Raw genomic sequence first — 24,622 nt, 5'->3', positions numbered from 1 at the left:
AATACATAGTCCAGAAGAATCTATGGAGAACTTCATAGGAAGGAAGGCTCTAAAAGTTTGTAAACAAGGAAAAGACTCAATGCATAAAATAAACTAACAGAAAGTCGGCATAGAAATAGCTAGAAGAGTGAACCCAACTGTACTCAAACACATCAACTCTGGGTTAAAGTAATTGTTTTCAAAATACATTTTTCATGTGTCATCAAGTCATCACATTGCAAATTCCCTTGCATTGTTTTCTCACAGATTCTTGCTGGAACCTGTGTGATTCCCCAGCTCTTCAAAATCCCAGTGGTATATTAGAATTACATGGAAGCATTTAGAAAATAAATCTGGATGCTGTTGGTTCACAGCTGTAATCCTGGCCTTTTAAGAGCCGAGATCTGAGGTTTTCAGTTCAAAGCCAGCTGAGGGAGCACAAAGCTGGAGGCTTTGGCTCAAGTGGTAGAGCTTAAGCCTTGAGCAAAAAGCTAAGCAAGAGTACAAGGCCCTGAGTTCAGCCCTAGTGCTGACATAAAGAAAGGAAGAAGGGCTGGGAATGTGGCTTAGTGGTAGAGTGCTTGCCTAGCATGCATGAAGCTCTGGGTTCAATTCCTCAGTACCACCTAAACAGAAAAAAAAAGAAAGAAAGGGAAAAAGGAAGAAAAGGTAAGGAAAGAACAATGTTGAACCAAAAAAAGCCCAATGTACAGAATGTTAGAGATTTGAGTAAAAATATACATTATATATAATATACATATTGTATGTAATATAATATAGCATGAAACTCATTGAAAGAAATAGCTTTAAAAGGGGAAGAGATGATGGAATAAGAAAAAAATATTAGGGGGAACCAATTTGATTTAAGTTCCTAATGTGCATGTATGGAAATATCCTTTTGTATAATGAATGATAATTTAAAAAAGATAAATCTCTATGGATATTATTTTAAACACTTAAATTACTATATTTTGTAATTCTCCATGTCCAGAAAAGTATAAAAATGTAGACTGAAAGGTAAATACTAAATTCACAAGGGTGGGAGTACAGAGGGAAATACAGAATACGTTTTCTTTGTAAATCTGCTAATTACACTTTAAGCACCTTGTTTACTAAGGCTTGGTGTCAGCTTTGTGCTTTTTGGTACAGAGATGTACCAAAGTACAGAAGTGTAAAAGAGAATGTCACCGTGCAAAGACTCCTGAGGTTGAGGGTGTTGGCATTCAGCATCTTCTAATAGCCTCGTTTTACCATTTGGGTCTGCCGAGTCCCATTAGTGACAGAATTCCTTCCTGTGAGGATTCCTACTCACATTGTTGAAAACGCAGCCTTTGTGCCACATGCCAATCCCTCTGCCAAAGGTTTGAGCAGAACTTAGCAGACATTTCTAAACATTCTGAGCATTTCAAATGGCCTCCATTGACCAGAACGCCTTCTTAGTTGGTGCTGGTCCATGCAGCAGGCCTGCTGGTCCATGCAGAGGATTGTTTTCTCTCTCCCTCCAGTAAAAAGAAAGAAAAAGAAGTCACAAACAGGTTTTTAATTGCATTTGATATGCCAAATCAAAATTTGTTTCTACGCTAAGATGCTCTTTCTCTGAAAAATAGTGGTGTGTCACATGAGTGTTACATATCGTAATGGAATGTTCCAGGTTGGGAAGAGCCAAAGGTGCTGGGGAGTGCCTGCAGCACATTGTTAGGGCATAGCCCTATTCGTAGATGATTTGTGGTGGGGAGAGCCTGACCCCTGAGCGGTGCTGGTCTGATGGCATGTGAAAATTGCCTGCAGTCCTAGCTGCTCGGGAGGCTGAGATCTGAGAACCCAGGTTCCAAGCCAGCCTGGCAAGGAAAGTCTCTGATCTCCAACTAACCAGTAAAAAGCCAGAAGTTCAGGCACAGCTTAAGCAGTAGAGTGGCAGCCTGGAGTGCAAAAGCCAAGTGAGAGCTGGAGGCGTGTACGCGTGTGCGCACGCGTGCACACACACACACACACACACACACACACACACAAATACACACAAACAATTTAAAAAATCACCTTTCTTCTTGCTTTCTCAGGGTGAAACCGGGTTGCCAGGGTTCCTGGGGTCTAAAGGACAAAAAGGAGAGCCTGTGAGTATTTCAACTTTGAGCCCAGAGAAAAATATCAAAAGAAAAAGCATACTTTTCCAGAGCAACCATAATTTTATAGTCTGTGGTTGTCTCTTTTATTTGATGAGGCCAGTGCATAGCTCAGCTACCAGAGAGTTCAGAGCAGCAGAGTGGCCTGGGCCCTGGCACGGTAAGGAGAGAATTTGGGCCATACACTCACACAGCTGGAGGAGACAGGAGAGAGTGTGGCAGAGCAGGAGAGCAGGCACATAGATAGCCCCTGCAGACGGCTTGCAGGGACGGGGCAGGCTGCCCTCACCGGGCCCAGCAGACTGGGGACCACGGCCAAGCTGCTCCAGGAGGAGGCCCTGCCTTAGCATCAAAATGTGCTTCCACTGTGCCGGGCTGGTGCACGCAAGGCCGCCACTGCCAGGGGAGACACTGGACACCTTTTCTGGCACAAGCAGGCAGTTAGCTCACTGTGCCATTGCCACCCTAGTGAAGAGACAGAGCATCCAGAAACGGCTTCTCCTGGGAGCAAGGAAGAATCACCCACGCCTGGTTCTGTCTTTCTGGGGGACCCTGCAGCCCAGGTAGAAGGGGAGACGAGCAGCACCACAGCCATCGCCACTCCTGTGGGACTCTGCTCCTCACCTGTCTCCTCTCATTTCTGTTACTTCTGATTCTATGTATGTTTTTTTTAAAACAGGCTTTGTGAATGGCTTGCCTTTTATTTTAAAACTTGTTAGGGGCTATCACGCAACAACTCTCTAAGCCTTGGTTGTGTGAAGCAGGTATTTTTATCTATTGGTATGAGTTACCAGGTATGAATGCTCCTCTATGAAACATCACACTGCAGAATTTAAATTAACAATGCCTTTTGTCAAAATTCTGATAGTGATGCAAATTATATTTATCAAACAGGTGAATATGCAATAGAAAGTAAGAAATGCATATTGTGCTCTTGGATTATCTTACTATTTTTCTGTTTATTTAAAATTAAGCACCTATTCCTGATAGAAGGGCCACCAGCAAACATTGCCTTCGAGTCTCTTCCCAACCCTCATCTGAAGCTTTAATTCTCTGGGAAATGTAATGTGAGGCAAATTGTAACCATACCAGCTAAGCCAAGAATGCAGGGATGGCTACTACAACCATGGCAGCCAAGTGTGGTGGCTCACACCTGTAGTCCTAGCTACCTGAGAGCAGAGTTCAGGAGGATTTGAGTGGTTTGAGACCAGCCTGGGCAAAAAGTTACCAAGACCTTATCTGAATCAATAAGCCAGGTGCAGTGCTGTGCCCCTCAGTGCAGGCTGCAAAGGAGGCTGAATGTAGGAGGATTGAGGTCTGAGGCAGGCCCTGGGGAGCAGAGGGCTTTGGGCTGACTCCAGTGGTAGAGTGTGGTGTCTGTGAGGCTCTGAATTCAAATCCGAGCATGAAAATGTGCCCCTAGGGCAGCAAGGCTAGAGAAAGTAAAATAAATGAGTGCTTGTCAATTGGCCACAAGTGTCCCAAATCAGGTGCTGTGGCCACACCTCCTTAAGGCAGCCCCTGGTGTCAGTGCACAGTGCTCACACCCTCCCTTCCTTCACAGGGGGCGCCTGGGGCAGGCGGGTCCCCAGGGATGAAGGTGAGTGCCTGGCGTCCTTGCCCTCCGTGCGGCCACACCACAGCGAGCCTCTGAATCTGGTTGTAACTCTTGACTCTCCCTCCCACTGGCATTTTAGGGAGAACTGGGAGACACGGGTCCACCTGGCTGGCCAGGGAGCCCAGGACTGAAGGTATGGCTGCTGATGGGGTGGGGGAAGGGCAGCCACACCCTCTCCGAGTTTGAAAGGAGCCTGGGTGTAGCTCCCGGGGACCTTGTTCAGGGCAATTTTCCCACCGGGCTTCATCACAGCTGTAGCAACCTCTGCTTCACCACAGGAGTCAAAACTTCTTTTGTCAGCACACATAGCATCCCTAAAAGGCTTCCCACGTATACACAGTCAGCTAAATCCATGATCCTGAGCTGCACCTGTTAAAGGACTGGGATCCAGGGTGCTGTCTCTAAATCACAAGTACCCAGCATCCCCAGAGGGAGAGGCTGAGGCTCCCAGCTCTGCGCCTGCAGGAGTGCTCAGAAAGAGCCATGTGAGGGAAGGGCAGGAGAGATGTACACTGTGGGCTCCCAGCCGTCCCCTGCTGGTAAAACCAGAACCATTAGTGAAACATCTAGAACCACCTTAGTATCCCCAGAGGAGATGCCAGCATCAGGCATAGAAGATGAAGCGTTGGGCAATCTATTCTACAGATACTCAGGTTCAGGATGGGCATGGTGACACATGCTTCTAATTCCATCTACAGGAGAGTCATGAGTTAGAGACCATCCTGGGCAAAGTTTATGAGACTCTACTTTCAAACAAAAGAAAAATAAAAGAATGAAGGGCATAGCTCAATTGCTGGAGTACTTGCGTAGCAAGTGTGAAGCCCTGAGTTCCATTCCCCCACCCTCCTAAAGACATTCAGGACTAGTTCTTTTCAACAAAGGAAGAGCAAGCCACCTTCTATTTCAGGGTGAGCAAGGACCACCTGGCACCATGGGGCCGCAAGGACCGCGGGGAGACGTCGTAAGTACCATCGTCAGTTCCTGGAAATTAAGATGTGGGAAGTTGTAGGTGCTCATGTAGCTGAGTTGTGCTACATTTCTCAAAGACATAGCTTCCTGTCCCTCACAGAACCTCAGCTCATCCCGTGTCCTATCATGTCCACAGAGCCAGAGCCCACCCCATGTCCTGTCATGTCCACAGAACCCCAGCGCTTTGTGTCCTGTCGCATCTACCCCAAACCCCAGCACACCCTGTGTCCTGTCTTGTCCACCCGAACCCCAGCCCACCCTGTGTCCTGTCGTGTCCACAGAGCCCCAGCACACCCCGTGTCCTGTCATGTCCACAGAGCCCCAGTGCACCCTGTGTCCTGTCGTGTCCACCCCAAACCCCAGTGTACCCTGTGTCCTGTCATGTCCACAGAACCTCAGTGCACCCCATGTCCTGTCGTGTCCACCCTGAACCCCACCCTGTGTCCTGTCGTGTCCACAGACCCCCAGTACACCTCGTGTCCAGGCTACTAGCAGAGCTCCCTCCACACAGCCCCTGCAGGGTTCTTGGGGAGTCAGCCCAGTAAACTGGTCTGGGAAACTGAATAACTGCATTGGCCATGCACACAGAGGGTTCTTGGAGTAAACACTGGAAATGTCAGGACATAAGGAAAAGCCAGAAGAGAGCCAATGGCTCAGCATGAATCCCCACCTATGGAAAGCACTGGAAGCATCTGCTGTCTTCTGCTCTCCCCATGAGAGCCTCCTGCCCCCTGAGAGCAAGTGAGGGCTGAAAGATTTGTGTCTCTGTCTCCCCTCCCTTCACCTACCCTTCCCTTTCCCTTTCTTCCCTCCCCTCTCTTCCCCTTCCCATACCCTCCTCTCTTTTCCTTCTCTTTCTTTGCATGCCTGTTGGAGGGGAAAACTGAGGCTTGAACTCAGGTCCTGGGTGCTGTCCCTGAGCTATTTTGCTCAAAGCTGAAATTCTACCACTTGAGCCAGAACTCTACTTCCAACTTTTGGTGGCTAATGGAATAAAGATAATTGTCTCTGTCTTTTTGACTGTCTCTCTCCTCTCTTTATCTCTATTTCTGTCTCTCTGTCTGTGTCTCTGTCTCTCTCTGTCTCTGTCTCTGTCTCTGTCTCTCTCTCTCTCTGTCTCTCTCTCTCTCTCTCTGTCTCTCTCTCTGTGTCTCTGTCTCTCTGTCTGTCTGTCTGTCTCTCTCATCCCATTATATCCAGTCAGCTTCACTTAGAACAAATCACCTATCTCAACTGTATTTTTCCTACCAGGTCCAAACCAACCCATCTCTCTAGAGATGGTTAAGTTCTGCTCTCTTACAAAGATTCACAGATGGAATGGTGATCCTGATGATCTTGATAACAGATGTTCCCATTGCATGTTCCCTTTAATTCTGAATTTTCCAGGGATTGCCGGGGGAGCCAGGGACTCCAGGAAAGCAAGGCGATAAAGGAGAGAAGGTACAGTTCACACATCCCTGGCTGTGTGGAGCACAACACACTCAGGGTCATGGAAGTTCAGGGTGAGATGGCCTGGGGTTCAGGGGAGACATTCACATAAGATAAGCCCTGGACAGTTGGGCTGCAACTGTGCACTGCGGCTGTCCTGGCCCTGACTGACTGTGTGCTGCGGCCAGCCCAGCTCTGCCAGAACCTTCGTGTGGCCAGAGGAGTACAGCTAGAGATAAGGACAGAAGACAGGAGGGATCATCTAGAGAGGACAGAGGACACAGAGGCTGTCCATGCAGACACCAACTCTGTTAAGAACTAAAGACTCTCATCCTTTAGGATAGATAGATGTCTGTGTTGTTGGAGCATGTCCACACTGAGTGACTGTATGCACATAATAGTTGACTGTCTAAATCAGTGCTGTTTGTGCGAATGGAATGTGTTTCATGATCCTACTGACCTTATGTCCAGAAACTCAGTATGAATGTGAAGGCTGTAAGGAATGGGAGGTTGGTGCCTGCAGTGACCTAGCTCACTGCCCGGCCTTGGCCAGCGTGTGGCGGGCGGATGCTTCTGGCCGGCCAGGCCCAGCTGCTCTCAGTAAGGTGGTCTTGTTTCCTCAGGGGGATGCAGGCGGGACCACAGGCCCCCCAGGACTCCCAGGCCCAAAAGGGGAGGCCGGCCCTCCAGGGAGAAGCCTGCTCGGGGAACCGGTATGTGCCAACCTTCCAAGAAATGGCTGGAAACAGCTCTGAATGTGTGCTGGAGAGAAAAATAACTCGTGGGATGTCTTACACGTGATTCAAGGAGGAGTTGGGGCCCTCTGAATCCTGTGCATAGATTTTTTACCCCTTTTTGCCAATATTGAAGTTTTAACACAAGCTTATTCTGCTTGCTTGCTCACCTGGTGCTCTGTTACCTGAACCATGCTTCCAGTCCATACTTTGGCTAATTAATTGGAAATAGAGTGTCAAGGATTTTTTTTTTTTTTGTCTTGGAACCATGATCCTCAGGATCTCAGCCCCTTGAAAAGGTAGTATTGCAGGTAGGAGCCACTGGTTTAAAACCAAAACCTTCCTCTGCCTGGAGACAAAGATGACATTTCCCCCTGGGCTGTGCCCAGGCTGGTGCTGACCGCATGGGCTTCTGGCGCACTGTGCCAGGCGTCTCCCACAAAACCGCGGTGCTTTATTTTTAATGCTTTTTGTTTTGTTGGTGGACTGGAGTTGAGTCAGGGCTTCAACCTTGCTAGGCCAGTGCTAACCCGTGGGTTGTACCTGCAGCCCTGCTTTTTGATGGCTGTTTTAGAATAAGCTCTTGCTTTCCACCCCCGTGGTCCACCCACATTGCTGGAGTCACAGGTATATGCCAAGATAGACCTTTGCGGGCTTCTCCCAGGGCTGTCCTGTGACCCTCCCAACCTCCTCCATTGAGCCTGAGGCAAACTTTCCTACCTAGACAAGACTGACCATGAACCTTGAGCCTCCCAATCCCAGCCTCCCAAGTATCTACGACTACAAGTGTGAGCCACTGGCCTCCACCTCATTTTAAAGTAATTATGTAAATACCTTTAACCTACTGAGATTTGTCTGAGTCGAGTCCTTAATTCTTTGTGCAGAAGAGGCTTATTAACTCAAGTAAAATGAACAACGAATTGGGACTTCTAGACTGTTTTCAAGGTCTTAAGAAGTTGTTTGTTTGTTTTGTCCCCTTTCAGGGGTTAGATGGACGGCCTGGAGTGCCTGGACCCCGAGGCCCAAAGGTACAGAGCCCTCACAGCTGCTTCAGGAGAATAACCACATGGTGGGCTTGCACTAACGGGCCTGCTTCTCCCCACAGGGCGAGCGAGGGCTTCCCGGGATCCATGGCTCCCCAGGGGACGTGGGGCCCCCAGGGGTAGGAATTCCCGGCAGAATGGTAAGTGTGATCCACTCAGGTACTTTTTATTTGTGTATGTGCCAGTATTAAGGCTTGAACTCAGGGTTTCCCTGCTCTCATTTGGCTCTGTTATTCACGGCTGGTGCTCTACCACTTGAGCCACAGCTCTGTTTCTGCCTTTTTGCTGGTTCATTGAAGATAAGAATCTCACAGACTTTTCTGCCCAGGCTGAGTTTGAACCATGGTCCTTAGATCTCAGCCTCCTGAGCAGCTGGGATGAAAAGTGTGAACCTCTGGCACTGGGTTCCTCCTCCTCTTCACAAAGCCAGCAAAGCCGCCTTGGGAGAGGGGACACTGGGCTTGGGGGGTCCACTGGCAGGACTGCTCCCCACACAGCATCCACACAGGAATGTGGGGACTCGGTTTATGACTCCAGAACTTTAGGGGGACACATCAAACCATAATAGCAAAAGCAGAAGCAGCCATTGGAGATGAGAAATTGTTAAACAAAGAAAGTTGCTAAGAAGATAATGAATTTAAAGAAACAATCCACTAGGGTCACAGTGTAAATTGGAAGGGAGCAAATGGCTTTCACAATGGCAGTGATAGAAACACTTATTTTAAAGATAAGAAAAGAAAATTGATGATGAGGTCTTTACTTGGTGTAGGCTGTGAGTTCCTAAATCCTTGGTCTGTGGCTATGAAATGAAGATAGAATCAGTGTCATTATGGTCTCTCATCATCTCAGCTTCATTTAAGTTTGTCCAAATTCTAGTTTTCTAAAAATAGGAAATAATAACAGATAACGTTTTAACTCAAGTCCTATGACTAAACCCTGGTTCCAGTGATTTCTGTGAGAAGGAAGACGGGAAAGGAAGCACTGGCGGTTTGTGATCAGGTAGAGTTCAGCCACCATCGAGTCTCACTCTCAGGAACAAATGAGAGATGCCCCATGGATCTGAGCAAATTGCTGACACCTAGCCACAGGTGTGTAGTGGAGGATGGCCAGGGGACAGTGTCCAGAGTGTGGAGAAATCTTTTTACAAAACCGGTGATGTGTGGACAATCCTAGGAGAATTGTAGTAACCATCGCTTATTTTACACAGGGCTCCCCGGGACCAGCCGGAGAGCCAGGTATTCAGGTAGGCTCTCAGCACAGCAAATCTGATTCTTATTTAGAGGAAATAAGTGAAAGTCCTTTTAAGAGACTTTTTATTTTCTTCCTTTTCTAGGGCCCACGAGGTCTCCCTGGGCTGCCAGGAGCCCCCGGGAATCACGTAAGGCTGTTCTTGACTAACCCTCCACTCCAACACCCTGTAGCCAGGCCAACCACAGGTCTGACCCCCACACCTCTGTTTGCAGGGAGCTCCGGGGAGAGACGGGAACCCAGGCCCCCCGGGCCCACCAGGAGAGCCGGTACGCAGATAGCCTGGGCCTGACTTGTGTATCTTTAATACATTAGGAGTCAAACTGTCTACCTAATGAGTTCTGTTGTCCAAACTAATTAGAATTCTTGGTGACTACACAGTGATCTTTTTTATCCTGTTATTTTGTAGAGAGGGAAAAAATGTTCAAGCTGGGTCAGTGTGTGTGTGTGTGTGTGTGTGTGTGTGTGTGTGTGTGTGTGTGTGTGTGTGTGTGTGTGTGTGTGTGTGTGTGTGTGTGTGTGTGTGTGTGTGTGTGGTGTGTGTGGTGTAATGCTTATTTCCTAAGGGTAGAATTCAGCTGTCCACTTTTGCCCAGGGCTAAGCCCCAAAACCTAATGTCTTAGTTCCATGGGAAACACAGATAAAATATATGCTCCAATTCCCGTTCTTCCTAATTCTAGTAAGGGAATTTGATTTTTCTAAACAAAAGTTTGTGAGTAAGTTCCCTATGGGTACTTTGGTTCTGTGGCTTTGCACTTCTGAGATGACCAAATTATGAAATTTGGCTCAGACACTGAGCATGTGTTCTAGAGTTTTATTTTAGGATAAACCTTGCTTTGAGCAACAGTGCAGTCCCTTTAAATAGCCTCAGACTCTGCCATTCTCGTTTGAGAGCCATACGGCCATGACATTGCATTAAGAGTTTTGTATAATAAAATCCAAAGCTGGTTTCTAGGTCCCCAGGCCCTTCTGCCTCCCACCCGGCTCATGCCATGTCTAGCAGGGATGCTGCACAGAGACCCCTGTGGCCGGCATCAGCTCCACTGCTGGGCCCCTGGGGACCCCGCCCTGCCTGGAGCCCAGAAAGGGCTCTGTGGGCACAGAAAAGACTCAGAAAGAAAACTGATTTAGACTTGAGGCCGGAACACAAGCCATGCTAGCTATGTTGGTCTCCTCCAGCATTAGAGCAGTTTCTTTGAACTTCCATGAGAACCAGCTGGAAGGCAAGTCCATTCATCTCATAATCATTTCATTCCTCCACAGCTCAGCAGTGCACTTTGCAAAGGGCAACACTCACTCTTTGGATGAGTCATTCATTACTCTTTTTTTTTGCGGGGGGGGGGGGGCGGGAGGGGGTCCGGTCATGGGGCCTGAACTCTGGGCCTGGGCGCTGTCCCTCAGCTCTTCAGCTCAAGGCTAGTGCTCTACTACTTGAGCCACAGTGCCACTTCTGGCTTTTTTCTTTTTGCTTATGTGGTGCTGAGGAATCGAACCCAGGGCCTCAGGCATACAAGGCAAGCGCTCTATCACTGAGCCACCTTCCCAGCCCCTCATTACTCTTTTTGTGTGTGCTGGTCCCAGGGCCTGAATGCAGATTATACTCAGGGCGTGGCACTGTCCCTGAGCTTTTTGTGCTCAAGGATCTACCACTTGAGCCACAGCTCTACCTCTGGCTTTTGACTGATTAATTGGAGCTAAGAGTCACATGGACTTTCCTGCCCCTCTGTCTTTGAACCTCAATCCTCTGAGCTCAGCCTCTTGAGCAGTTCAGGTTACCGGTGTGAGCCACTGATATCTTGATAGATTTATCTTTATACATTACTGAAAACCAGAAATGTGGTAGGAAAGCATGCAGGTTGGTATGTCATGAAGCTAAAGCATATGATAGAGTTGAAACAATGTCTAAATTTACATGTTCATGTGCAAGAAAATGACTTATTTCTCAGAAAGTTCTGAGTGCTGTCAGTGCCACCTGTGGTTTCTTGACTTGGAACCATGCTAAGCTGATGACCTGGCAGTGAGGGTCTAGAAGCCCTTCGTCTGACATGATGTCTGTGTGTGCACACGGCCTCCATGGCGTGTGCTCTGTGCTGTCTGTGTACGCATGTACATTCCTGTTCCCTCTCCTCTTCCCTAACTACAGGTTGCACTGCCTCTCCTGGGAGATGTCGGCGCCTTGCTCAAGGTATTCTGCAACTATGGAAGAAGTGTCAGATTAATGTAGGAAAAATCAGGAAGGAAATTTTCACCAGAAACTGACTTAATTGCTTAGCTTGAACACCAGTTGCATTGTTAAATGGCAGAACATCGTTAAGATAGAAAAAGGCCTGTGCATTTCCATAAACTGTGCCATTCTTTCTCTCCAGTCTTCTCCTTCTTTTTGGCTTGGGAGGGAGAGGGAAATGAGCCACAGGAAAGGAATAAGAAGTCATGTCACGACACCTCAGTAGGTGCTGTGCCTCTCTGAGCAATGGTTTTGGCCTACTTGTCTCTGCTATGAACCCTAACCCTCTGGAGAGGAGAGGGAGAGGGAGGGAAGAAGTGAGGAAGAGGAGGATTCCATTTATATGAGTTTATTTATTGATGTATACCAATACTGGGGCTTGAACTCAGGGCCTGGGCTCTGTCCCTGAGCTTTTTTGCTCAAGGATGGTGCTCTATCTCTTGAGCCACAGCTCCACTTCTGGCATTTGGCTGTTAATTAGAGACAAGAGTCTCACAGACTTTTCTGTTGGGGCTGGCTTTGAACTGTGATCCTCAGGTCTCAGCCTCTTGAGTAGCTGGTATTACAGACATCAACACTGGCACCTGGCGTGTGTATCCCAGCTTGAAGAATTGTCTTCTTGAAGAGCTGGTCCCAGCTAACAGTTCGGAGACAGTTTGCTGTAGCATCTTCTCCCATCATGTAACATTTGTGCCCTCAATGGTCACATTTTCGGGACTGTTCTTTGAGTTAAAAATATTAGATTGCAAATAGCCGTGGGTTCTAGCCAGCTTCTCCTCAAGGGCCAGTTTCAATGTTCTTTTCATATTTAAATATTCTGCCCTTTAATGAAAAAGATGGAGAAATAGGAACCTCCAGTCCCAGCCTTCTGATGATGGTTAAATTGTATCACACACTTAGTGGCCCTAATTGTATGCCTTTGCCAGTCATGTTCTTATTCCAGACTTACTTAAAAGCAAGCCTTTCTCAGGACTTGTCCCTCCTGCTGTTTCCTTAGTGAGGTGATAAGATTTAAGTTTATCTCAAGAGCTCTGGCACTTAACTGTCAGCTCTTCCAGTTAACTAAAGGTTATAGAGAAGGGAAGAGGACTTCCACTTGGGCTTTCTGTCTTCCGGATTTGACACTGGGGTCATGTCCTGGTCCCTGGGTCCACTGACAAGACGCCCAGAACTCTGCAGAATACCAGTTTCCTGCCAAAGGAAAAACCTTTTCCTACCAGTTTCTTCTTTCCGTGTCATTCCATGCCTTATCTTATTGGTGGTGTGAGCTCTTTCATTGCTGTTTATTCCAACTTTCAATATTAGCTCCCCGACCTTTTGAGGGGAGGTGCTGCTCCTGGGGCTTGAATTCAAGGTTTGGGTGCTGTTCCTGAGCTTTTTCACTCACAGTTGGTGTTCTACCACCTGAGTCACAGCTCCACTGTAGGCTTTTTGGTGGTTAATTGGAAATAAGAGTCTCACAGATGTTCCTGCCCTGGCTGGCTTCAAACCATAACCCTCAGATTTCAGCCTCCTGAGGAGCTAGGATGACAGGCCTGAGCCATGAGCACCTCCTTTATTGTGTTCTATTTTTTGTTTTTGGGTTTTTTTTTTTTGTTTTTGGTGCCCTTCAGAAGTAAAGTTTGATCTCAGGGCTGATACTCTTGCTTAGATTTTTGCTTAAGGCCACCTGTTGCTCTACCATTTGAGCCACGGCTCCACTTCCAGATTTTCAGTGGCTAATTGGAACATCTCATAGACTTTGCTGCCTCAGGTTGGCTTTGAACCACAATTCTCAGATCTGTTTCCTGAGAAGTTGAATGCTACCAGCTCCTGTTTTAAACATGTTATAAGCAATAGAAATTTATATTTTTGAGACATGGGTTTTTTTTCTTATCTATTTGGAATCTTCCTTCTAAATATCACTAAGATGTATTTGAAATAAAACCTCATAAATTCATAACTTCGTGAAAGCTTATGAATTGATGAGCTTTGTAAAAATCAAATTCCTCAAAAAGTAACTCTTTGTTGTCAGGTAAATACATTTCTGAGAACAGAGACATCGAAAGTGCTGCAACCTCATATGCAGGCTCATATGCATATTACAGGCTCATGCCTGTAATCCCAGCTGCTCAACAGACTGAGATCTGAAGATTATCGTTCAAAACCACCCCAGGCAGAAAGGTTTCTGAAACTCTTTTTTCTTTACTTAACCAGAAAAACGTCGGAAGTGGAGGTGTGTCTCTAGTGGTAGAGCACTAGCCTTGAGTGGAAAAAGACAAGTGAGAGCATGAGTCCTTAAGTTCAAGCCCCAGTACTGGTGTGCATGCACACACACACATGCGTACACACATGCACACACAAAAACACATAAATTCCAAAATCTCACATTCATAATTTGTCTGTGAATCTCTCATAACTGACTTTTGTTCTCATTAGAACTTCTGTGGCAACTGCCAAGCCACTGTCCCTGCCGGGGAGCCTGGACAGTATGAGTCTGTGGCCGGGAAGGTAAGGGGGCTGGCCAAGCGCGCGGACCCAACCCTGCAGACTTCCCCCCCTCAGTTCTGCCCTCTCTCTCCTACAGGGTGACATGGGGCCACGTGGGCCTCCTGGGATCCCGGGAAGGGAGGGACCACAGGTAAGAAGGCTGCTGTGGACTCCCAGTGTGTACATAAAACTCTGTGGACTCAAGGTGTGTAGGAGAAAATACACTATTTTAGTGTCTAAAATACAGTCTTTTAAGCTGAGTGCCAGTGGCTCATGCCTGTAATCCTAACTACTCAGGAGGCTGAGATCTGGGGATTGTGGTTCAAAGCCAGCCCAGGTAGGAAAGTCCATGAGACTTATATCCAGTTAACCACCAAAGAACCAGAAGTGGAGCTGTGGCTCAAGTGGTAGAGTGCCAGAGCTCAGGGACAGTGCTCGGGCCCTTAGTCAAGCCGCAGGACTGGCACTACACACACACACACACACACACACACACACACACACACACACACACACAAACACACACACACACACACACACACACACACACACACTTTGTGAAACACACACACTTTGTGAAATGTAAGATAAAAGGTTTGCAAAGGTTGTTATTGCTTTGCTCCTGGACTCTGTCCATATAGCCCCACCACAAGTTTTTGATAAAGAATTTTTTATGTCATTCCAAACAATAAAAACTGAAGTGCTTGGAGCCACTAGCTGAACTGCCTGTCTTTCCAGGGAAGCAAAGGAGAGCGCGGTTACCCTGGAGCACCTGGGGAGAAAGGTGATGAGGTAAGAGGCTCGGGAGAGCAGACTCCTCACCCAATGGACATCCATTTCTCGTTCAAAAACCAATTAGAAGCAGGTATTTGAAAGGGGTGGGGTGGGGTGAAGAGGAGAGGAGAAGATGAATGAAGAGGAGGAAGAGGGAAGAAGGCAGTCAAGAATGCAGTGTATACCCTACAGAATTAGGGAGAGTGAAGGAAGGGGTGGGTTGGGGAAGGGATGGTGAGAATGTGGAAAGGGGTGACATGGATCAAGATCCATTTTATTCATAAACTGCTTTATTAAGTGGCAACTCCTTTGTATAACTACTCAAAAAGTTACTAATGAAACTCAGCCCTGTGGCACATACTAACCTTGGTGTCAGTGCATATAATTATGACAGTATGAAGTCGGTTTATTTTTCTGGCTAGATTTGCATTTCACTTTACAAATTGTCATCATGTGTTATTGTTTCTAATTAATCTTGATTGCATTATAGAAAAAGTCTGGGGTTTTTTTCCAAAAGTTAAAAATGAAGGAACGAGAACATTTGTTTTCATCTCTAAATAAAGCATTAAAGCATTTTCCTTTGAAAATAAGAGTCAGTGAGCTACTGCTTTCTGCTGAGGGTTTCACTAAGTCCCAGCACAGTGATGGACTTCAGTAGTCCAACACCTTTTAGCTGCCTGCACCTGAGAGAGCTTCAGAAGCAACTGAGAAGGTGACAGCCGAGAGGTCAGCAAATAACTGGGATTCAGGTGTTTTGATAAATGACTAAGTTAAATTCACTAGAAGTTAATTTTGATTCCGCCAGATGCTTTGCTCTCTGGCTGAACTGAGATATTGTTTATATTCTTTACGGCTTTAGGGTGCTTGTTCAGCATACTGTGTGACAAAGAATATCCTTGTCCTTGACGGGCAGTTCCCTTATGCTTCTGCAAATAGTTAAGAACTAACAACCATCTCCAACTGAATTCCCTGTTCCTTTTCTTTTGTGTTTTTTTTAAAGTTGTAACAAAGACAAAAAGTTTGTTCAGTCCAGTAAGCAACTTAGCAAGTATCAGTTTGATAATTTTGCTCAGTAGACTGTGTGGCATAAGTTCTAGTAGGACCTTGTATGGTGTGTGTGCATGTGTATGCAGTGTGTGTGTGTGTGTGTGTGTGTGTGTGTGTGTGTGTGTGTGTGTGTGTTCTGGTCCTGAGACTTGAACTCAGCACCTGGGCACTCACTGTCCCTGAGCTTTTTTGGCTCAATTCTGGTGCCCTATCATTTTGAGGTACAGTTCCACTTCTGGCTTTTGGTGGTTGTATGGAGATAGAAGTCTCAACAGACTTTCCTGCCTGGTCTGGCTTTGAACCTTGAACCTCTATCTCAGCCCCTTTAGTAGCTAGGATGATAGGTGTGAGCCACCGGCACCTGGCTTTATCTTTGTTTTTACATAACAGGAGGACTGTGGATATCCCAGGAGTGACATATTGACTGAATTTCAATGTTAACTTGTATAAAATATGCTTGTGTTTACACCAGTGCTTCAGATTTGTAAACAAGAAAAATTAGAGCAGAAAGCTAGTGTATACAAGGTAGTTTTTCTATTTTCATGTGGCAGATAACAATTCTAGCTTCAGCATGACCAAAATGAGAGGGAGGAAGAAGAGTAAATTCATTAAAGAAAATCCCAGGTACTGAGAGAATTGAAGGAATAATTGACCCCAAGCCTAGGAGAGGACAATGAATCTTTTGTCTCCCAGACAGTTCAACACTAATAAACAATTGTGTGTTCTACTCAGTCTCCAATATTGTGTGAAATTACAGCTTACTGATTTAAGTGAATAAAACTTAACAGGTATTCATATAGGTGTTATCAAGAACTATGCATTTCCAACTGGCCAACAAACTGTGCTGCTTACCACATGCATTAGCTTTACTCTCACAAAAGCTCAAATGTCTGTTCTTCATGAATAGATGCAGGGGTGGCCACCTCTTTGAAGGTTCCTTCTTTTATTAATATCTTATTTAAAGCCAGTTACCAGTAGCTCATACCTATATCCTAGCTTTTCAAGAGACTGAGATCTGAGGATCATGGTTCAAAGCCAGACCAGGCAGAAAGTCTCCTTGAGACTCTTACCTCCAATTAACAGGAAGTAGAGTTGTAACTCAAAGTGTAGAGTATCAGCTTGAACAAAAGAGCTCAGGGACAGCACTCAGGCCCCAAGACTAACCTCCCTTCCCTCCCCCCAAAATCATCAATTTAATGTTTCAGAGTTTAGAAGATTGACTTTACTCTTAGATAAACAGCTGCCCATGTTCTTTTACAGACTGCTGTACAACTCAAGGCAGAATGTACAAGATGCTGACAGAATACAGGCCTGTCTCTCATAGTCAGAGAAAATCCTTGCTTGAAATGGAAGTCTTCTGACAATATTTAAGGATAATAATTGATAAGATGTGAAAAATATTGTTAGTCATAAATTATAGCAATAGAAAAAAATGAATCTTCTTAGATATGATATGCAAAATCAAAATATCAAAGCAAGGAATAAAATGAAAATTGTGTGTTCTCAAAATGATTAGACCCATTTTAGTTGGACACTATATGCTGAGATTTGTATTTATCTTCTCTAATGACTGTCTTGTCTTCTAGAATTACCTCCTTGCCCATTTTGCATTTGGAGTAATTTTACCCTTATTATAGAATTTCACTTTTCAGAGAGACTGCTGAGAATGTTTTTTTAAATCTACGGACTGAGGCTTAGCATTTATTGTAGTCATCATAGGTCAGTGAGCCCCAAGGTTGTAAATTGGACACCCTTAAAACTCACTCAGCGTCTCTACACAGACTCACAGTACAGACTAAAACCAGTTTATATTGTGCATAAAACTAGTCTCAAAAGTGCATATGCATTTGCATATGTAATAATGTACATGTGGAAATAATTTTTGAATATGTAGGTATATCAAAATAAAGAAATTTATAGTATAAAATATCATATCCACGAATTGAAAATTACCATTCCTAATAGAAAATTTTTTCTTAGCATTTACAAAGTTAAAAACTCATAAAATTAATGATGATCAAATAGAAAGTCTCTATCTCCCACACACACTGTGTGCCAATGAGATTATATAATCTTAAGGAAAAATAAGTCTACACTTATTATACCAGGGCTTGAACTCAGGACTTTGCACATTTACTCAGCGTGCTTCCTCAGCTGATACTTTGCCACTTGAGCTATACCTCCAGCCCAGATTTTTGCTGGTTAGTTTGGAGATGAAGTATCATAGACTTTTCTGCCCAGGCTGGCTTTGAACAACAATCCTCTGGATATCAGACTCCTGAGTAGGAGACAGGCATGATCCACTTGTGTCCAGCATGGTTTTTTTTTTTTTTTTCGTAAATACAGCACACATGTGATTTAACACAGTATTTATTACATGAGGAATAGGATCTCGGCATGTTCACAGAGATTCTTTACAGTATTTCTCCATAACCTATTGTATAAATAAAACTGAAATAATACAATCTCTTTTTATTGGATGGACAGGCTAAGATTTGTCCTTGATCCTGCTCACAGTCTCTAGAACTCTCAGAAACAATTTTCCAGTAATGTTATACCTGGCCACTTCAACTAATCTGCATAATGTATACAGAAATTCATATTGCATAACAGTAAAGGGCACAGGCTTTCCATGATAAAAATACTTGGATAATATAAAATGGATCTTTGCTTAGTAAGAAAAGAACTCTTGAAAGAGCAGAGCTGTTCAGTCTAGAACATGGAATGTTTTGGGCCATGCTAGACAGTGAACCTGAAGTTTTTGGTGTGCCAGGGCAGTGTTCTGTCACTGAGTTAGAAGAGGAAATATGTACATTTTCATGCATCCTTCTCCCTTCAGCTAGAACTTGATGCAGTGCATGCTTAACAGAGTATTCACTTGATCTTGATTGTAGAAATTATCTAAATTGATTACAGAGATGTGGAAATGCACAAAAATACTAAATAAGACAGGAATTTTTCCTCTTCCCGCTGCCAAGGGCCAGCTGCTGTTTCTATTAACAGAAACTTCACCCAGGGCTGCCGTCCAGAGAGCCTCTGGGAACCCAGAAAACTGCCATGGTTAGCAGATTCATCTGATAGCAAGCTCTGACCTGAACTTCCATGGGTCTGCTCTGTTTTTCTACTGTATCAGAAAATCATGTTTTTGCTACAGAAATATTTATGTTTATTAGAAAATGCCATAGCCAGTATCATTTCTGGGAATATTTCAGACTCAAAATGTGGTTGAGTGCCATCCCTGAGCAAAAATGCTAACCCAGAGTACAAGGCCTTGAGTTCAAGCCCCAGTACTTGCACACACGCGCGCGTGCGCGCACACACACAGAGAGAGCTAGTCACCAAAAAGAAATCTGAAAATTCAAAATTTTGGAACATACTGGACACCAAAGTTTCCAAACAAAACCTTGATCTGCTTGTCATGACAAGGCAATAAAAATCACTACCACTCCCATATTTTAGGAAATGCATTTATAATTGTGTAAAGTCCTGGATTCTGCTGCATGTTTGTGGCGTTTATTTTTCCGAATTATTCAATGGTTTTCTAAACCATGGTTTCAGTAGTTGCAAAACCTTCTGTTATCCCAGCTCTTGGGAGGCTGTAAGTCAGAGGACCTGTGGTCCTGGCCAGTGTGGTCAAAAAATGTGAATCAGAGAACAAAGGCTGGGACGTACCTCAAGCAGGGTGTCTGTCTAGTAAGTACAAGGCTCTGAGTCCAAAGCCCAGTCCACAGAGAAGGAAAAAGTTGTAAAATGTTTCATATTATGGGTTTAATTAGTATTCTGTTCTTGGTACACTTGGTAAAGAAACAAAGTTAATTTCATAAATTGCCAGATCACACACACACGCACACACACACACGCACGCACGCACGCACGCACACACACACACACACACACACACACACACCAGCTTTTTAAAAAAATTTTACCTGGTATAATTAGCATTGTTCTACAAACCCAAAGAGGAGAAAGAAGGGAAAGCTATTTACTTTTATGCTTAAGCCATAAAAGGATTCCAGACTTAAATTCACCAGTGAACCAATTTCTCCTTCTCATTAGAAGGTAAACTACAATATGTCATAAAACATAATCTGTTTTTCCATGCGCTGAGTGAAGCTGTAGTATAAGCCTGTGTTTCTGTGCTGGCATTCTGCCGGTCTGAACTTCATTTTTGTAGGTTGGTGTGTGGAGTTGTCAGGGATGGGTCACTGCTGTCACACAGAAGGCTGAGCGAGCCACCACACAGCTTGGCTGAGACTCCAAACAAATGCAGAGTGACCGCCTTTTTGAAAGTGGACATTTACAGTGACAAGCATCATGTTTCTTGAATAGCTAAAGTATATGTTTAATTCTCAGTAATGAAAACATTTCCTATTTATTATTTACTTAGTATCTTTAAGTAGTTTTACAAAGGATTTTAGTTCATCCTGTGAGTTTGAGTACCTTGCATCTTGATCAGCATCACCCCTTCCACCATTCCTCCCCAGCTCTCCTACCCCTCCCTCCAGTGACCTGGTCCCATGTTCACGAATGTGCACTGAGTGTCATGACTGAATTCTCCCACCTCCTCTCTGCATTCGTCTGCCCTTCCCCTTGACCCTACCACTCCTGACAACTCCTGACAACACCGTCGCACCTTCCCCCCCCCCGCCCCCCCCCCCCGTCACACCTTCCTGCTACTCATTTTGTTAGGCAGAAGTGTAGTTGTTCAAAGGAATCTCATCATAGAACCTCCCCTGTGTAGACAGACCGTACTTTAGGCAGTCTGTCTGCATGTGTTTGTATATATGTGTGTAATTTAGATCTTCCACGCATGAGGGAAAACCCACTTCCTTTGTCACTCTGAGCTTGACTTACCTCACAACATAACTCTGTGATAAAATTGACCGACTAGCTAAAATGCCTGTGCTCTATAAGGGATTTTTATGGTGGTAACTGTCTCTTCTAGGGTCTCCAAGGAAGCCCGGGCACCCCTGGCACGCCAGGCCCAGCCGGGCCTCCTGTAAGTACTGTCTCAGCCCCACCTGCCGGAGGACTGCCTCACTTTGTCCTCTGGGCCTCAATCCAGAGTGCTGAATGGCTGCCTACAGACAGCCTCACTCCACACCCACACCCATACCTACACCCTCACCCACGCCTACCCCCACACCCACGCCCATACCTACACCCTTACCACACCTATGCCCACACCTACACCCACACCCATACCTACACCCTCACCCAAACCTATGTCTACACCTACACCTATACCCTCAACCACACCTATGCCCACATCTATACCCACACCTGGACCTACACCCTCACCCAAACCTATGCCCACACCTACACCCTCACCCAAACCCCCATACCTACACCCTTACCCACAACTTTGCCCACACCTATACCCATACCTACACCCCCACCTATACCCACACCCATACCTACTCCCTCACCCAAACCTATGCCCACATCTACACCCACGCCCATAACCTATGCCCACACCAATACCCACACTGACACCCACAATCCCAGTCCTCACAGTCACTGCAGGTTTCTCCGCAGTGAAAGATACTGCAGAGACAACAGCAATTAGAGAAGACAGAATGCAAAATATTTGGTATTTCTTGACATCAACCTTCAGAAGAGATGTTCCAATGGCAATACAAGCTGAGAATTTATTTTGTAGGAGAAAAAAATGGAGTGAAGATGACTGAATTAATTTTTGTTCCTATAAATAAATTTTTAACACTATCTCAGTCAAAGCTCCTGCTGCTCCCTAAAACACACCATCACGGCCGTTGTGTCTTTTTGGTTATCCTTTTTATCCTGGTTATCTTTTTTGTGCTGGTTCTGGGGTTTGAACTCAGGGCCTTACTTTTTTTTTTTTTGGTCAGTCGTGGGGCTTGAACTCTGGGTCTGGGTGCTGTCCCCCAGCTCTTTAGCTCAAGGCTTATGCTCTACCACTTGAGCCACAGCACCACTTCTGGCTTTTTTTCTGCTTCTGTGATGTCGAGGAATTGAACCCAGGGCCTCATGAATGCAAGGCAAGCCCTCTACCACTGAGCCATCTTCACAGCCCCCTCAGAGCCATATTTCTACATCTAGCTTTTTGCTATTCCGTTGAAAATAAGAGTCTCAAGAATGTGTCTTCTCTGGCTGTCTTTGAACTGAGATCCTCAGATCTCAGGCTCCAGAGTAGCTAGGGTTACAGGTGTTAGCCAATGGCACATGGCTTTTTTTCTCTTTTTTTCTTCTTGCACCAGTACCAGAGCTTGAGCTGGTGAACTGCATAAGCCATACCTCCCGCCTTGGTCATTCTAGCTCCCTGGAAGGGATTTTTTTCTTTTTTCACCTGCCAAATGTAGCCATTTACTCAGAGTTTATTCTAGGTGATTCTCAAATTCAATTGCAAATAACACAGCTACATTTCAGTTTCAGATTGGCACATATGTTTTTAGTTTAAGTTCGTTGCAAATAATGTGCTTATTGGCTAAATCCAGCCATCGAATGCATGCCTCAACCTCTCATCACTTCCCTCCTGAAAATCTTGGTGTGTCTTAAACGTTGAGTGATAAAATCACACGTTTTGTGCCAGTGGTAGGGCCTGAGCTCAGTGCCTTGCATGATGTGCACGGCTTTTTCTCCCAATATTGGCGCTCTACCACCTGAGCCACAGCTCTGCTCCCAGGTTTTGGGCGCTTTCTGCATGTACTGGCTTGAAACCCAGGCCTCATCCCAGCTCCGGGGTGGCAGGGGCTCTGGAGTGGGCCGCAGGGTCGGGGTTTAAATGGAGTGTGAGGAGCAGCAGGCGCCCCCGCTGACTGTTCCCAAAGAGGAACCGGAGTGGATTTCCTTCCCAAGGCTGAGGTCCACAGGACGTCCGGCGTGCCCTGTCATAGGGGCTGCCATTAGCGGAGGGCGGGCGCCGCGCGGACTCGCTCGGGTCACTGCCTGTGGCCGCCTAGCGAGCACTGTGGGCCGAGCCCAGCACGAAAACCAGACCCCAAGACCCGCCGGCTTCTCTCCCTGCAGGGCTCGTCGGGGAGGAGCGGACACCCGGGGCCCAAGGGCGCCAAGGTGCGGAGCGTTCCCAGGGAGGGGGAGGGCAGAGGGCGGGAAGGCGAGCTCACCCTCGCATTCGGAACACGCGAGGTCGCGGCCTGGCGGAGGCCCGAGCCGCCCGGGGGAGGGCGAGCCCAGCATGGCGTGCGGAACTCGCGAGGCCGCTGCCTGGCCTGGCGGAGGCCTGAGCCATGGGGGGGGGGGGGGGGGGGGGAGGCGGACCCAGCCCGGCGCTGGGAACACGCGAGGCCGCGGCCTGGCGGAGGACCTAGCCACCTGGCGCGGCCCGCAGGGCCCCGGGCACCTTCGTCTGCACACTCACGGAGTGGGCCTGGTGCTAAGCCCGGAGGGGCGGGCCCGCCGCGGGGGGCCGGCCGGACCCCCTCTCTGCTGGGCAAGAACGCAGAATCAGAGGCAGAGGCCCGGCGTGCATGCCCCGGGGCGGGCCTTGCCTGACGCCCTACAACTCCTGGAGGCTTCTTCTGATAAACACGCCCTTCCACCCTGCGTTTTTCCTCTCTTTCTGTGTCAGTGCTGGGGCTTGAACTCTGGCCAAAGCCAGCTTTTTGACTCAAGGCTGGCGCTTTACCACTTGCACCACAGCCCCGCTTTTGACTTCTCGGTGGTTACTTGGAGATGAGTCATGGACGTCCCTGCCTGAACTGGCTTTGAGCTGTGATCCTCTGATCTCAGCCTCTGAGCCAGGGGGATCAGCCGCTGGCGCAGGCTATCTTGCTTCCTTTTGTTAATAGAGAGTGTCTGTTGACATGAAGCCCGTAATCAAATTTGGGAAGTGTTTTACTGACACTGGACTTTTTATTAACCATTTCTTGCATCGTGACTGAAACTTAGAACATTTGTGATGCTATAAATGTAAAAGCAATGCAGTTATATATATACACAAGTGGCTGAAGACTAGAGGCCACAATAGCCCCGTCTCATATTCTGATAGGTATTCTATACTCTTAGAAAGTGAAAGGAACTACATTTGTCCAGTTTCAACTTTGGTTTACAGAACTCCACTTGCAGCTTCCTTTGCTCCTAGAGGAAGGCTAAGGCTGTGCCCATGCAGGACACCCCTCCTGCCCTGCTCCCCATACCCCTGCTGTGTGTGGTGTCTGACTGGGTAGGGAGGTCCAGTACTAAGGAGGGAGCAGTGCCTCTGCCTGCCCACACAGGCGGGTTGTGATTTTCTACTCTGCTCAAAGCACATGGCTGTTGCCACTGGTTCCCAAACGAGGAAGATGGCAAGGTTAGGCTCTGAGAAAGGGCAACCCCTCTGAACTTGCAGTACCCACTGGAGGGGACCCCAGGTTCTCCCCAGAGGCCCGAGGTTCACGTAGCTCTGTTTAAAGTGAGCCTGGTCCACTAGAGCTCCCTGAGTAAGGATCTGCTTGGGTGTGGTGTGGGCACAGCTGGCGCCTACAAACCATTGGCAGGCAGAGGCAAGGGCCATGCCAATCACATCTGCAAGCCCATTAGAAAGGCAGCCGGGTCACAGTGTGTCAGGGATGGCTCTGAGCAGTCAGAACGGACTTACAGTCATGAATGGAAATGATTTTACCTTTGTTTTCCTTACAGGGAAGTGAGGGCCCCCCTGGGATCCCTGGACCTCCCGGACCCCCTGGGCCACCTGTGAGTTCTTTCAGGGTTAAAACTTAACCACCACCTGTTTACTCACAACTTTTCTCACTCCAGAGCTCTCAGCACTGTCTCCTGAGATGTTTGCTTGTATATAAATGACAGCCAGTGCCACGTGCAGAGACCACTGGGCCTCTCTAGCTCAGCTCTAATCTGTACTGCTCAGATTTATGTGCCCTGAGCCTCCCCAGGATGGCCTGGGGTCTGGGGGATGGGGAGGCCTTCCAACCTCATCAAGCCTCCCTTGCCTAGAGGGTGCTTAAAAAGCAGAGAGCCTTCCTGGCAA

General features: G+C 46.7%; 1 protein-coding gene across 4 annotated transcripts in view; it reads left to right on the top strand.

Moving 5' to 3' along the window:
* Positions 1–24,622, top strand: part of Col19a1 (collagen type XIX alpha 1 chain) — a 218,753-nt gene that overhangs the window by 160,520 nt on the left and 33,611 nt on the right. For all 4 annotated transcript variants that reach the window (XM_070010079.1, XM_070010078.1, XM_070010080.1 and 1 more), the window contains 18 exons: positions 2,037–2,090; positions 3,664–3,699; positions 3,797–3,850; positions 4,625–4,678; positions 6,073–6,126; positions 6,738–6,827; positions 7,832–7,876; positions 7,954–8,031; positions 9,099–9,134; positions 9,225–9,269; positions 9,355–9,408; positions 11,284–11,325; positions 13,783–13,854; positions 13,931–13,984; positions 14,572–14,625; positions 20,603–20,656; positions 22,666–22,710; positions 24,277–24,330. In XM_070010079.1, coding sequence (XP_069866180.1) covers positions 2,037–2,090; positions 3,664–3,699; positions 3,797–3,850; positions 4,625–4,678; positions 6,073–6,126; positions 6,738–6,827; positions 7,832–7,876; positions 7,954–8,031; positions 9,099–9,134; positions 9,225–9,269; positions 9,355–9,408; positions 11,284–11,325; positions 13,783–13,854; positions 13,931–13,984; positions 14,572–14,625; positions 20,603–20,656; positions 22,666–22,710; positions 24,277–24,330 — 975 coding nt within the window. The remainder of the gene's footprint in view (positions 1–2,036; positions 2,091–3,663; positions 3,700–3,796; positions 3,851–4,624; positions 4,679–6,072; positions 6,127–6,737; positions 6,828–7,831; positions 7,877–7,953; positions 8,032–9,098; positions 9,135–9,224; positions 9,270–9,354; positions 9,409–11,283; positions 11,326–13,782; positions 13,855–13,930; positions 13,985–14,571; positions 14,626–20,602; positions 20,657–22,665; positions 22,711–24,276; positions 24,331–24,622) is intronic.

The sequence above is a fragment of the Dipodomys merriami genome, unplaced genomic scaffold, assembly GCF_024711535.1.
Source record: "Dipodomys merriami isolate MVZ:Mamm:240054 unplaced genomic scaffold, mDipMer1.0.p SCAF_8, whole genome shotgun sequence".
In the NCBI taxonomy this organism is placed as follows: Eukaryota; Metazoa; Chordata; class Mammalia; order Rodentia; family Heteromyidae; genus Dipodomys; species Dipodomys merriami.
This window is presented reverse-complemented; position numbering and strand designations above follow the sequence as displayed.